Below are 15213 nucleotides of genomic sequence, written 5' to 3' on the forward strand. Positions count from 1 at the left end.
TCCCACCCCCTTGCTGCGGTCGTCTTGTTGTACGAATCGTGTTGTATCGTGAAAAGAGTCGCTCTAGGGGACGTAACAATTTCGAAGGGTGAGAGCGATATAATTTTGCCAAAACCTCTTGCGAGCGACGACGTGTGTCTCTTCGAGTGGGATGACATCATTTGTACGAATATAACTGTGAAATATTAGATTTTCGTGAATAGAAGAATGAATTGGATCTGATTTGATTGCTCTGTAAATCGTTGCAAATGTCGTAAGATGTATTTTTCGTTTTCTGTTAACAGGGGCTTCGGATTCATCACGTTCGCAGATCCGGCGAGTGTGGACAAAGTGCTGGCGCAGGGTAATCACGAGTTGGACGGCAAGAAAGTAAGTATGCGTGCATTTTCATTACAAATTCTATATCTCTATAAATATTATAAAATTTCTTGCATTCTCCCCATAATCGCTAATTCCGTCTAATTCGAGATAACGACTCTGGGACTTTTATCATCGCCTACGAGGCCAATTAGAAGAGAAAAACTAGTTATATCGGGTTTACGCTGCTCTCGCGGCATAATTATCGAACGCGGTCGTTAAAAACGGTCACGTCTTCGCGGTGGCATTCTGTTACGCGCTAATAGGGGATCGTTAGTTCATCGTGCGCTCAACGATGATCGTCTTAATATCGTTGGCATCTACTCTGTGAGACGGGCGTGTGCAACAAGCTACAGGACATAAAAAGATGACGAAGAGTTGTGGTCGAACGAGAAGAAGCATCGATCTCGAAATTTCGTGTGGAAAACGTCGAGACGAAAAATCATGGTTCGAGTGATGAAAGTAATTAACCGTGGATTTCTCGATCAAGAGATAATCGATACAGCACGATCCAAGTTAATTGAACGCGTTGATAGATAAGATTGGACTCGTGTCTTGATTCCCGCGCCCGTCATTTGTCTCGATTTCATTTGGCGCAAGAAATTGATTGGTTATTGGAACCACGTTCCAGCATCGAGAACAGGGCAAACAAATTTTTCGGTGGAAATTCGTGGAGATGCGAAGAATACGGAGAGAATTTATTAAATGTTAGAAATGTTAGGATAAAGAAATTTGTAGGGGTAGAGTTTTCTGTTTGATGAAAAGAATGCGTGCAGAGCGTGTCCGTTTCGTGATTTAAAATTAAAAAAAAAAAAAAAAAATTATGTATAATTATTATAAACGGGTGTGGATAACGTGATTGAAGTAATTAGATTTTACGAAACTTACCACAACCGAACATTTTCACGTTAAACGACAATTTTTGAGCATAATCCTTATTATTCCCATTGAACATTTCGGTAATTTATTTAAATTATCCGTCCCCGTAACGTAATAATAATAATCCGAACAAAACCATGCAAATTACGTGTATTAATGTCCAGTAAATTCATAAAGACACGCAATTATGCATAATACGTCCGACATTTATAATACTCCAATCCGACGTTCACAATTTCATTCTGATTAAAACCAAAATTCCATTTTCACGACGTAATTATACCCCGTGCGTTCCTAAAGTCATTTACCATAAATATCTTCGAGTAGTCGCAATTTCGCGCGGATATCCAGATTCTTTTATTAATCCTCCCTTCACACGCTTTCCCCTCCGCGATGGAAAAATAATTTTCCCTCGAGAGATTCTCTCGATTCTCAAAAAAAAAAAAATCTTCCTTGAAAAATTTCAATTCGCGAAATTTTTCCATTCTCAAAATTCTCTTCGAAAAATTGTCAACTCTTCTTCCGAATCGATTCTCGATTGGAAAAAAATTCTTTTTGAAACGAAAGTAGTATCACGAGGGTATCGAAGAAAACGGAGGGGAACGAAGGGGGTGGAAAATTTCACCGGCTCGTTTCACGCGCGCTTAGACAATTACCAGCGACGAATCGGGGGACGGCACGCGTCGTTGCGCCGCCGCATTGACCGGAACGATGCTTTTGGCAGAGATTAATCGTGCCGCGCCGCGACGTGTCACCGTTTGCCAAATACATTTCTCCCTCCAGCTTCTCAGGAGACAATACGGTGGCCTGGAATAATATCGCGGGGATAAGGGTTGAACGGCGGCGGAGGGGACGGACAGAGAGAAATAGTTGCGGACATTAGCTGTCCACACGAGCATAAGTACGACGGCCGTGCACCCGTTCCCGCAAGTACTCGGAATACGTATTAACCGGTGGTGGTTGGGCGCCGTTGCCCGCCGTTACCTACGAGGGGGTATATCCAGACTCACATAAATTTCGCGTAATTCGCTCGCCTAATGCAAATTGCGAGCGCTCCGCGCCGGTGTCTAACACCTCCTCGATAGCGCGCCGGGAAACGAGATAGGGATGTGCACGAGGCTAAACCTGCCGCATCCTATTTAAGGCTTATTCCCCCTCCCTTGGCCCGCTCGCCTCTCTTTATCTGCCACGTCGCATACGCGTTGCCTTCGTTTCTTTCTCGAACTCTGGAAATTTTGACGAGATCCCGTAAGGAATATTGCTTGTGGATTCGAGGTTCCGTTAAAAGAATTAAAAGTAAGATGAGAAAAGAGATACAGAATATGAATTTAAAATGTATAGAAAGAAAGTAACTTAATAATTCGAGAACAAAATCTTATCGAATCTTAACGAATCATTCCTTTTCATTTACGAGCTCACTATCATATAAATATATCTTCGTCGATCTTCCTAAATCCGTCTAAACGAGCTCGAAACCGTATCTTGCCTTCCATCCTCGATTTGCCATCGATTTGTCTTCATTCGCTTCTGTTCCTTCCTTTCCTCCCTTCCGTCATCCTTCGCACGGGGACGCAAGACGGGAGAAGGGAAGGTGAGGAGGGGAAGAAGAGACCGCGCTCTCGTCCACTGACAAGCTTCGTCACATTAATTAGCGGATCGTTCGTCTCCGGCCGCGTTAATGAACGCTCTCGTGTTCTTTCTGAAGAGGCCCTTGGCCCGCGTTGTTCGCGGGGAGAAAATAAACGAAATAAAGGAATGGCGGCGAGGGGCAGGCGGCGGGCCGGAAGTCGCGACAACAGCTGCGGATCCTACACGCTGGTTGCGTGTCATCGAGCCGGATGAAAATTCGTCGCCGCCCCCGCAGACGAGGAAGAGATTGACGACACCAGACACCGATTTCGCCTCGATTTTCATCCGTTTCGTAATATCACTCTCTCTTAGTACACTTTCTTTCGTCGCCCGTTTCTTATTATCCTCTCCTCGCCTCTCTTATTAGCCCTCCTCTTTCCTCTCTTCGAATTATAAAAATGATGAAGCGCGCTCGACGATGATACGGGGAAATACAGGTAAGATTCATTGGAATCTGTTGTTTGTTTCTTTGGTTTTAATTAAATAAATAGAGCGGAGAATGGATCGTTCGAATTGCGGTGAATAATTGTAAGTTATTAAAAGTAAGAGGGATTAAAAAGAGAGGGAAGTTTTTTTTTTAGGAAATTTGAAAGGAATGGTATAGTATTTTTCTCGTTCCAAATATTTCTAAAGAATAATTGTTTATTGTTCGACTTTTAATTTGTGGAACAATTGGATATATTTGTTTCTATTTCTCTCTCTCTCTCTATTTTATCTTCTGCGCACGATCGATCTTTCTAAAGTTAATTCTTGCTCCATTTAAAATAATAGTATTTTTTAATTCTTGAATTTTTATTTCATCTCTGTTACGGTTATTAAACGGTTTAATTTTTTTTTTACGCTCTAGTTTCATTCAGTTTTGCAAAAAAGTGAAAGATTCCTTTATCGCTGGATGGAAAAACCTTTGCGTGAAACTGGAACGAGAAAAATCGCGGATATTAACGAAGCTTAGTCTCTTTTAAATCTTAAAAAGATTTTTTAACCGATACAGATGGAACTCGAAAAAGATCAAATTATATTTCCAATTCTTCCTTATCAAATTTTCCCTCGATAATCGCACGAGAGAGATAATCTCGTCCCCCTCCCGATAATTTCACAAAAATTCCCTGATTTTTCAACCCTCCGATGAAGAGGGAAAAAAAAAAAGGAAAAAGAAAAAAAGAGGGGAAAAAAGCTACCACGTTACGTTCGAGCCATTTCCACCAGTCATTCCGACCAGTTTTGCCGAATTAACGCGATTCAATGGGCGCCGAATGATAAACGATGATCCATCGGATTATCACGGGCGAGCAGAAGAAGACACAGCGGCGCGCACCGGTCGGCGGACATTTTTGTCGTCCGATTTCCAGGGTAGGTGGGCGCGTGTCACTGGCAGGGCCGGTTTAATATTATCGAAAATCATTGGGACGCACGAGCGATTCTGCGAATCGATGCCAGATCGTGTTCCTCTCTATTTGCCCCGGGACACAATGATTTCGCAAGCTGCCGCGTAAGCACCCCCATCCAAACGAGAGATGCCTACGGCCGATCAGAATGGCCGTTAGATTGCGCTTAATCGCGCTTGATTCCTGATTAAAAAGTACACGAGTCGCACGTGCCGCAACCTCATTTGTCTCTCGCATTTAATCCATCAACAATAGTTACAAATCAAACGGGGTTGCATACGCGATACGCGTGAAAATGACACGACGTCGAGCAATTTTTATTTATCTATTTCTCTCTCCTTTTTTTTCCTTTTTTTTTTTGGTTTATTGATGATATTGTGCTTTTTTTTATCATTATTATTTATCGTGGATATTCCGTGCCTTCCTCTTTTTTTTATTCGGAATTTTTTTCCTTTTTTTTATTATTTTTCAAAGAGTGTGCTTTTTACGGCACCATTTTTCGTGGCGCCAATCGGAAATACTATTTTTGAAAGTGCCTGAATCGCATTCGATGCTTTATATTGAACAGTTTCTATTGTATAAATTACCTTTGAAGCGTGTTTATAATCTGTGCAATAGTTTTTAGTTCCTTTTGTGACCGTGGATATAAATTGTATTAATGTAGAAATATGTAGGAGTCATTTTTACTCTCAAGATATTAAAGATTTGCGATTGGATCGTATACAAAAATTCTTTCTCTCCATCGTTCGAAAACTTGACACGATTACTTGTATTAAAACAAAAATCTTTTCACGAATCTCGAACGAACTTTTAATACGAAAAAGACTCGCATTTTACGCGGGTAAAACCGAGAAAGACACCGAAAGAACGAAATAGAATGTCGTGTTCAACCCGACAGAAGGATCTTGCAAAGGGTTGAACTCGAGAAATTGCACTGTCACGGAAGTCTGCCGTGTAATATACAGTTTCCCTGATTCCGAATATTAGTTTTTGTTGATGCACGGTTCAAACGAATGTTGCTGGATACTAGAAACGACCCTTCTCCCCACCTTCCACTTTTCATCCCCGTCTCGTGATATACGAATATTCACGTGATATACGTGACGATACGTGCGGCGTGCAATTAGATTTGTTACCGCGAAAATGAGCTTCGAGGAAGGGAAAACCCCCTTGTATATGCGGAAAAGTGTGACGACACGTGTTAGGGTGTCACGAATGAACTCCTCGTGTCACGTGTCACGTTCTTCTCGACGATACTCAAACGTGGAACGCGATTATTGGCTACATTATATTCCGCGTATCGTGCAAAAAGATGAAACGGCGCGATGAAATGTTTCCGAGCGGAGTTGACGGTAATTAAAACCGTTGTGAAATTATTTCGCGTGCATGAAGATTATTCTTTCGAAATGGAACTTTTTTCTTGCAGAAATATATTTCTCGATGGACCACATAGATTTCTCTGTTCCCGAATTCTCGTTCGATAGTGCACGAATTTCATGGATATCTGAGAATGTAGCACTTGTGAAAGAATACTCTGTGTCGATTCTCTTTCTTGACCGTGGATATTTACGTTTACGTTTATATTCGAGCACAAATTTTGCTCCAAAGAATGTGGTGAGATACCAGAGCGTTTTATTTGAAACGTATTCGAGGGAAACTTTTCCTTTAATCCTGATCGAACTGCAATGAATTCGAGATATCTTCTACACGGAAAAGTAGAATAAGATTGAAAGTATGAAAAATTATAATGTAATTTTGACAGATTGCAATGATACAATTTCGAATTATGGATGGATGGATTTACACACACACACAAGTGTAAGAGGGGAAATGGAGAAAAGTTAAGAGACATGGGAAATTGTCAAAGCTCTTTAGAAATATCTCAATGGCCCGCATTCCCGAATCGAAATATTTCAGGGATTCGCGACGCGATCTATGCTCTTCTTCCGCCTCCTTTTCTCCTGTTTTACGAATAAATGGTGTAGCTACCAGGGGAAAGAAGAATGAGGGTTTAACCTCTTTGACTCACTCTTCCCCGTAACGATCGCGAAAGAGAGCAACACAAAGGGACGAAGGAAGATCGAAACGAGATATAGGCTCTCGATCTTTCTCGAGTTTTATCCATCGAGTATATACCATTCTCGTTCTTCGTCACATGTTGATAGAATTGATTGGTTAGATTTCGAAAATTATTTGTATTTTTTTTACAAATTTACGTGATGAAATATCTATCATAAATATTTTAATATTTTCACCGATAATTATTATTATCGGTTACAATTTTATCTAATATTTTTATCGTGATAAAAAATTTCGAATTGTCGATAATTTAACATCGGCGGTGAAAAATTCCGCGTGATTCTGATTTTTAAAATTTCAATTATAACAATAATTGATATTAATCGAAGGGAGCGTTAATGAAATGAAGTTATAATCCACGTTATAAATTAATTCATTACATTTCGATATTCGTGTCAAAATTCCCTTACGTGTTACCGAACGGATAAAAATCCAACAGAGGAGATTTCCCCTTCTACTAGTCAGGATTTCTCTCCTCGAATAATTTCATTCGAATCGACGTCACGTAGAGAAATTGATTTCGCAATTGATCGCGCAATCTGGACAAAGTCCAGGAACGAATATCGCGATTTTATTGCCATCATGAAGAGAAGATTCAACCGGTGACTCTGTTTCGCGTTCCCTCTCTCTCTCTCTCTCTCGTTTCCTCCCCCGACACTCCTTAAACCCTTCACGTACGCTTCGAGCATCCATTCGAGCTGGAGGTTCAGAAAATGGTGAAAAATAAGCAGCGTCGCTCATCCACGGAATAATTTATTTGGAGGGCCCGAAGCCACTAAGCCTCGCGGAAATTGTCTGCAGTCCTTTACAAAACTCCAGCCACCCCTGATTCTTCTCCTCTCCCTCGAATCTTCGCTTCTCCTCACTTCTCTGCGCGTTTCTTTCTTTCTTCCTCCTCCTCCTTCTTCTTCTTCTTCTCCTCTTCTTTCTCTCTCTTTCCTTCGTAGAGCGAGTCAACAATATGAGAAGCGTCCATTGTCGAATGCTTTTAAATTTGAAATACAAACCGTCTGCCTTACCACCCCTCCTCGCTCAGGCACCCACGCACCATCTACCGACCCCTACCTTCCTCCACAACCTATCAACGTCATCGTGCATGCGCACCTTCTATCCAAAAGGCTTTCACACTTGCATTTTTTTTCACCGTTCTCGATTTCAAACTTTCCTTGCCTTCCTCTCTCTTCCTCTTCTCCCTTTTCTCTCGACTCCCTTTACTGCAGGTGGATCTCAAGTTTTTTGTCCCCTTCCTGCGTACCTCTCGTTCCCCGCGACACGAAAAACAAATTCCAGGAAATACCGTCGAGCATTTCGAGGATGGATTACATAACTTGGGATGGATGATTCGATCGATCCAAGTGGAAGATCCCACTGCCACGAAGAATCATCTGTTTCTTTTAATAGCTTTCCTCGAATCCAATCATTCTTGGACGAATCCAGATCTTGCGTAATCTTGATTAATAGAAAAATTCATCAGCAATCGAGATGTATCCATTCGTTGTCGTGTATCAAATGATACAAATTGACAAAGTAACTTCTCACTTAATAATAAAGTAATATAATACAATACAAATATTCACATTTGCAAAGAATCCAAGAATTCCAAGGGACGATAAGATAAATATCAATTGGTAATTCCAATTCTGAGCATGCAAGTCGTAATTAAAACGCTGCCGTAACGGCAACCAGCTGTTCCATATCCCATAATCTTTTAACGGGTAGAAACAACAATAATAACAACAGTAATAACAGCTCTCTCTCTCTCTCCCTTCCTTTCTCTTTTGCAACGAGCAACCCCTAAAATCTCGCAACGATTCCAACCGTTGAACGATACATTAGGTTCAGAATGATCTCGTTAATCCCGGGCCACTGGGTTTCGAAGATATATTCCCTGCCCTTTCGAGCAACTTCCGCTTATCAAGGCCGCGAATTAAACTGCGAAACAGAGGCTCCCGTAGCATCTGTTGCTACCACGGCTTTAATTCGTTCCCACTGCGCGTTTCGCGGTCGGTATATGTGTATATATGTATGTGTACATGTGTGTATGTGTGTGTACACGAGGGTTGTAATCACAGCGAAAACAAGTCGAAAACTAGGACGGTTGGTATCTCGCTGCTTGTCGGAATAAAATTACGTAAAAATTGGCATGCATACGCGGAGTTAGAAGGTACGAGATAGCCGCATGATTTACTCTAATTGTTAAGCATCAGTTTGTTCGAGAAGTTTCGTTTATACATCCAACTTGAAACTCGTTGTTGTTTTTTTTGTGTGTGTTTTTTCCTCTTTTTTTTTTGGAGTTTCCACTCCCATTTTTACATTCGTGTACGTTTCGTCCAATTTTCAGGATAATACTTTCGTAGAATGTTAACTCTCGTCGATCAAAATTGAATGTCTTTAAAATTATCGGCTATTTATAAATATTTATTATTATCTTGAAAGAAAAAATAAATTTTCTCCAAGAAATCTTTAAAAATTCGAATCATCTCGTTCGATTAAGAATCCATCTCTCTACTTTGTTTCGCGCGCGTAAGCATCGTAAGCACAATAACAATTTTTCTGGAAATTGGAAGTTGAATATAGAAAATTCCACTCGATCAAGATTCGTCGCGTTTTATGATCGTTTATAAGCCCGACGAGTTATTTTTTCCCCCCCTAAGGCTGTGCCGTTGCTCGAATTCCATCGATGATTTATTCTTCTATTTACCGATATATCGAACGGGCTGAGAGCGGGAACGAAATTTTTCATCGCGATACCGGCAACCGGTGTCCTCGCGCATGCATCCTACACGTAACGAACGCGACGTGAAATTACAATTTCAGCCGGCGTCGCTTCCATTAGTCGAGCGTGTAAATCATTTTTCCCTAATGCGCTAAAAATTCGGCCGGAATATCGGCACATGAATATTTCGTGCCCGGACGAATCTGATAACGTTGGATTTTTGATTACGATTTAACCAACTTGTTTCGCGATTTCGCGTGTGCACTTCGAAAATTCGAAAATCCGGGTAAAAACCGTATGAAATTGCATCCCAGAGACGGCTCCTGCTTTTTTCCCCCCGAATATCGTTTTAACGAAAAATCCTGTTTCAAGAAGTGTTAATATTGTTCGAAGATGCCTCTTCGAAAATGTTTGTTTCATATTGACTGAAACCGATATAAACCGATATAATGTATCAGTCATTTTCAAGAGAAATTGTAAAATATATCTAAATATCCCAAAATTAAATAGTATAACATCTCAAACACGTAGATAATCGTAACTAAAAATATTCGTTTGAATTAATGAAACTCGATTGTAATGATTGTAAAATGAAACTTAAAGATTGCTCTGCATTCAACATAGTAGAAACTACTAATAAAATTAAAAATACGAGAAGAATCGTTCGGAATCGTAATAAAATGAAACTGGAGGAAATAACTTCAAGTTCCAGTGATTTGAATGAAAGTTGTCCTCGATAATTAAGAGGAGGGAATAGAAGACGAGGACGAATCAATGTCTGGAATATTCTCAACGATATCTGACGTAAAACGAAACGGCGAAATTTATCCTGGATACCTCTTGATACCGTTCCCTCTGATATCGAGGAAACACGATCTCCTTAATAGCCCGGAATCAACAGCAACTTTTCCGACCAATTCCTCTCCTTGTCAAGGAATAAACTGTCACTGTCAGTTCAGTCAGGGGGAGTCGGAATGGAAACTCCCCGCGAAAGTTACCCCCCTTAGTTATAAATCAGATCGAGGCAGGGTCTTAAATATTTCACGGGGAAACTTTTCCTTTCCTTTCTCGATCTATCTGTCGACGGATGCATCCACGTTTTCCAAAGTGAAAAACCATCTGGAACGTGCCCCCCTGTCTTTTGAAATTTTTAACAGCCACTTGTCCTCTGTGCGGCTCCTCGATTAATTAATCTTTCGACCGGATTCGCGCCGAATTGGCCTGCCCTCTCCTCCTTGGGCCGCTCGTTAAGGGACAGTCTTGATCGAGTTTAAATTGAAATTTAAGTATTGATTAATCGTTCTTGATTGTTGTTGTTTGTTGTTGAATTGTTGGATTAAATTACCCCCGATTCATCATTTATGAATCGATGTTTGCGTACCGCTGGACAAGAATTTTACGTAACCGCTACAATTAACAAATTAAATGATGATTAAATAATAATAATAATAATAACGATTGCACGAGTAATGTTAAATTCTCTCGAAATAAATTCTCGTATATTTGAAAATCTCGTATAACTACAAATTTTGATTTCATATTTATCACAGGTATAGTTTCGATTTGTACGGTAAGATTTCAACGGTGATAAAATTTATTTGTACATGCGCGTGCAATTTTAATCGACAGTTAATTTTTATATCCAAATAACCAGAAGAATAATAAACGCGTAAAAATAAATTACATATATAAAAAAAAACCATCATCAATCGCACAACGATAAAAGCGAAAGGTACTTCGATGAAATTCACAAGTGTATCGATTTCAATCTAGCCAGATAACGCGGCATCGCCGTTATTAACAATCAGCCACTCGACGAACGGCATTAAAATTTGTAACGGGAGGGGGGGGGAGGGAATAATACGGTCGGTGATCCGTAAGGGCGGCACAAGTTTGACGATATTTTCATGACGCACGTCGCTGGACCGCGAACACCGCGGATAGAGTTTGCACGCTGCGCATAGTATATGGCGACGTATCATGAGTGTAAAATACCGCGTACACGTTGTAGGCAGCGGGTATTCCATGCCCTACCGGTGCATGAAATATAAATAATTAGTATGATATATAAGCCGGCTGCGGCCGGGTGTGCGCGCCGCGATATATCGACGTGACCCACGGCTTTATTTCGAGACTGGCCACATTTTATCCGCTAAATTAGCTTTTCCTCTCGCGATTTATGTCACTCGGCTCGAGAAAATTGCCGCCAAAATAGATAACTTCCCCTGTGAATTACCGGTGAAAAATCTGAAGAACATGGCGCCGGCCATCTCTATCCTCTATTCACGCGAATAGAAAGCTCTCTCCCTTCGCTTTTGATTTCGCTCATTGGCTGCACGTGTTCTTTAATCCCTTTGAATATTTTAATATTGTGGAAGTTTTAAAATTGATTCCCTTTTTCCTTTTTTCCTTTTCACTGTCTGTTTTGAATCGGTTGATCGGAGGATCGTTGGACAACAATTTTTGGGAGAGAATGAATGGGGCAAAGGAAACAATTTGTTCCGTTGCGTCGTATTTCTAAGCGAGATCCTTGATGGATATGCAAATATTTTCGAGGCAATTGTTCGATTTCAAGGATTTATTCGATTGTATTCTATCGTGTCGTAGTTTTTCTCTTCGTAAAATGTTCGTCATTGTAGTAGCGACGATTGCAGACAATTCGCAGCAAGGAAAAACAAAAGGGAGGGGTAAATTGGTCGCGTGAGAAAAAATCAAGATGCGTGAGCCGGTCCATTCAAAGTAGACACGAGGGAAAGTGGTATCACGTTTCGGTTTCACACACGAGCTCTTAAAAGCACACTCGGTGGCTGGCTTTTTCCTTTGCAATAATTCACAAACGATTCTCTCTCTTTCTCTCTCTCTTTCTCTTTGCCCTTTCGTTCCGTTGATACGGTTAACTTTACAAAGAAAAGCCCAATTTACATTTTTTTCTTTAACCGTCTTCCATCCATTGCTCAAGGATAAAAACTAATTACCCACCCCCCTTCTCTCATCTTTCCTCGAGTCTTTCTTTCAAACGATAAATGTTGCACGTTCTAACATTATTCCAGTATTTCTTATTTCTCATCATTAACATCAAAAAAAAAAAAAAAAAAGTTATTGGCAAGGATTAACTAAACAAAAGAAGAAAAAAAAATCCTAAGTCAAATATCATACCGAACGATTGCCAAGCGTACATCGCTTAATTCGTAACAAAACAAACGGTATCGATTCCCTATAAATTCCATCTCCCGGCAAAGGGAGAGATGGTACACATACACACATACGCGCACACACAGGATTCGATAAAAATAACGGACGCAATTGTGTCGGAAATGAAATGGAAGGGAACAATTAAATCACATTGTTCCTTTCAGCGGCGTATATATCGGCGGAAGCATAGCGTAAAAAGTGGATGGGGAAGGGAGACACAGGGGTCTGGTCAGTTTTTACGATACAAGTGGAAAAAAAAAAGGAGGAAAGGAAAAAAAAAGAAGGATAACGACGAGGACAGCGCGCCGCTGACTGCCACACATTGGCAGTCTCTCCCTCCTTCCTTCTTCCTTCGTTCGAAAAACCACCCTCCTCGACCTCCTCCCCTCCCCTCCCGTTTCACAGCCACCGACGCCGCCGCCGCCAGCGAGAGTCCCTCATGCTTTCGCTAACTCTCGGTCCCTTCAACTCGCCTCATAGAGCCACATTCTCGAGCGATCCATTTCCAGATTAAACACGCGTAAAACTCCACTCTCCGCTGCGGTACACACAAGAACCTTCTGTCCCGCTCTGTCGCGTGCCTCACCTCTCCGTTACACACCCCCTCCTCGCCCCGCTCTGGGAATACGCGAAGGTCTTATCTATCCCGTTTTGCGCATGAGTGCCACCATAGGGGGAGGAGGGGGTGGGAGGATTGGAGACGAGGAAAAAAGAGGCACGAGGTTCAAAAACTCGTTCCAGGCAAATCTGTGTAGGAGGGAGGGGAGGTTGGAGGTCTTTTTCCTTTCCTTTCCTTCCTTCGAGTTGCCCTTTTCGGACACGCGACGAAAGGCATTCCTTTTTTTCGAAGGAGGGAGGAATGGCCGCGCGTTTCATAATAAATCAAGTATCGTCGTGAGTGGGGGATGAAAAAGGGGAGGCTCTTTGTTTCGGACGGTGATGTACTGGCTCCCTCAAACTTCCTCGACTTAATGAGGATAGGAGAGAGAGAGGGGGAGATGAAGCTCGAGGGGGAAAAAAAGCGATGTCGAAGAGGACACGGAGTTGGATTTTTCCTCTTCTCTCCGTGAGCGAGATTTGATTGGAGGACGATGGATGTTTTTGAAGGAGGAGATATTCCTTTCTTCGAGGAATTTTGAGGAGGGGTGGGAATGTTTAATTCGAGGGGGGAAGATTCTTTCGCGAGCGGAGATAAGCTAAATCCTTCCCATCCTCGTGATTCTTCCAACGGTTAGTCAGACTTAGAATTAAATAATTCTATCGTTGCCGATATATTACACGTTTTTGGACAAAATTAGACTATTAAAATTCACTAACTTATATCGAATTTTAAAAATAGAAGATGTTTTTAAAATATTGTTATATTCGCACAAGCTTCTGACAAGCTTCTTTAAAATACATTTTCATTTTTTCACTTATATATGATTATAAACTCGTATAACTCGTGTCGTCGCAACTTGGATCGAAATTGGAAAAATTATTAAACGCGGAATTAAATTGAGAAACGTTAGAGGAATCAATTTCGCGTCTCTATACTCTTAAACAACGTTCCATTATGGACGAAGCGCAATGATCGAAGCAAGAATCGAACAGTGTGTACACGTTCCCACGGGGTAAGTGGAGTTAGGGACTTCGAAATCGGCCGGTGTGGTGGTGATGGTGGTCCGGCGCTACGCTGGGAACTGGGAAGGGTGTTGTCGATTATCGAAGTCGAAGCCTTCCAGGTAATTGCATAGTTCGTTTTCTTGTCCCTAGCCGTGTTATTGGGAACACTTAAGCCGATAAGACGAGTTTACGAGAGTATCCACGCGTTGATTTTCGCAAATTATAATAAATATCAAATCGATCATTCTGTTCGATCAAGATTAAAAGCGACCGTGAACTTGTGCGTGCCATTTCCTCGATTTCGTTTCGATAGATATCGTATTGGGACAGGATAGAAGAGGGGGGAGGAGGCAAAGAGAAAGAGAAGAAAGAGAGATGTCTGCGAGGAGGAGTGGAACGGGGAAAGGACATTGTTATTCTGGCCGCTTAAATAATTCATAAGCAATATCACACCGTTGCCGCGGTCACGTCTCGGCTTCCCTCCTGATTGGCTCGAATTTACGAGCCATTGTCGCCTGATTGGCCGCGCTTGTGCGACGGATGGTGGTTTCGTAAAGAAAAGCACTTTATCGCCTGAAAGCATTGACGTGCCAGCCGAGCACCGGTCCATGCATGAAAAGGAGCGAGAAAAGGAGGAAGGAAGGAGAAGAGGAGGGGAGGCGAGAAAAAGAGGGAACGAAACGCTTGCGGTAATTTCTCCCTCTTCCCTCCTCCCCACCCCCTCGCTTCTAGCTGTCCTTATTTTTCCTATAAGCACGGGACAACCCGCTTTCACTTCGATTTAACTTTGTCAAATTCCTTCGTTCCGCTCGCACAGAACGGCTCCTTCGAGCATCCTACTACGAGGCGCGAACAAAGTGAAGGCAAATTGAGTCTTGTTTCTTCCTTCGTTTTACCGCTTCCAACGCTCTTTCTTTCCGCGCTTCGAGGCTTGGATGATTCTTTTTTTTCTTCTTTCTTTTCTCCCTTCTTTTCCCACCCCCTCTCTCCTTTCGAAATTTCTCTCCAACAGTTTAATATCTCTAAACGGTTCTGCACATTTCGTGCGAAAATGTATTCTTTTATGATACACGGTTCGTTCGGTTCCCCTGATCTTTCGGCTCAATCTCCGCAATTCGTCGAAATTGGACCACACCATCCAAGAATTAAACGTTCACGGCGACGGCAATTCCTTCGAGAAACGTTAAACGATCCCGTTCCTTCGAGATGCGATCGACTTCGCGTGACAAAGAAAATTCATCCGCCACGCTTTCCACCATAATTGATCTTGAAATCACTCCGCCACCGAAATTCATTCGCGAAACTCGCCCTCAACTATTCGACAAGTTGGCGATTCGTATGGCAGCCTCTTCTCCCTTCGCGGGAGAAGGA

General features: G+C 41.8%; 1 protein-coding gene across 22 annotated transcripts in view; it reads left to right on the plus strand.

Moving 5' to 3' along the window:
• LOC551123 (RNA-binding protein Musashi homolog Rbp6) overlaps positions 1-15213 on the plus strand; it is a 739303-nt gene that overhangs the window by 435614 nt on the left and 288476 nt on the right. For all 22 annotated transcript variants that reach the window (XM_026439281.1, XM_026439282.1, XM_026439266.1 and 19 more), the window contains one exon: positions 285-369. In XM_026439281.1, the coding sequence (XP_026295066.1) occupies positions 285-369 (85 nt within the window). The remainder of the gene's footprint in view (positions 1-284; positions 370-15213) is intronic.

Source organism: Apis mellifera, linkage group LG2 (assembly GCF_003254395.2).
Source record: "Apis mellifera strain DH4 linkage group LG2, Amel_HAv3.1, whole genome shotgun sequence".
Taxonomy (NCBI): Eukaryota; Metazoa; Arthropoda; class Insecta; order Hymenoptera; family Apidae; genus Apis; species Apis mellifera.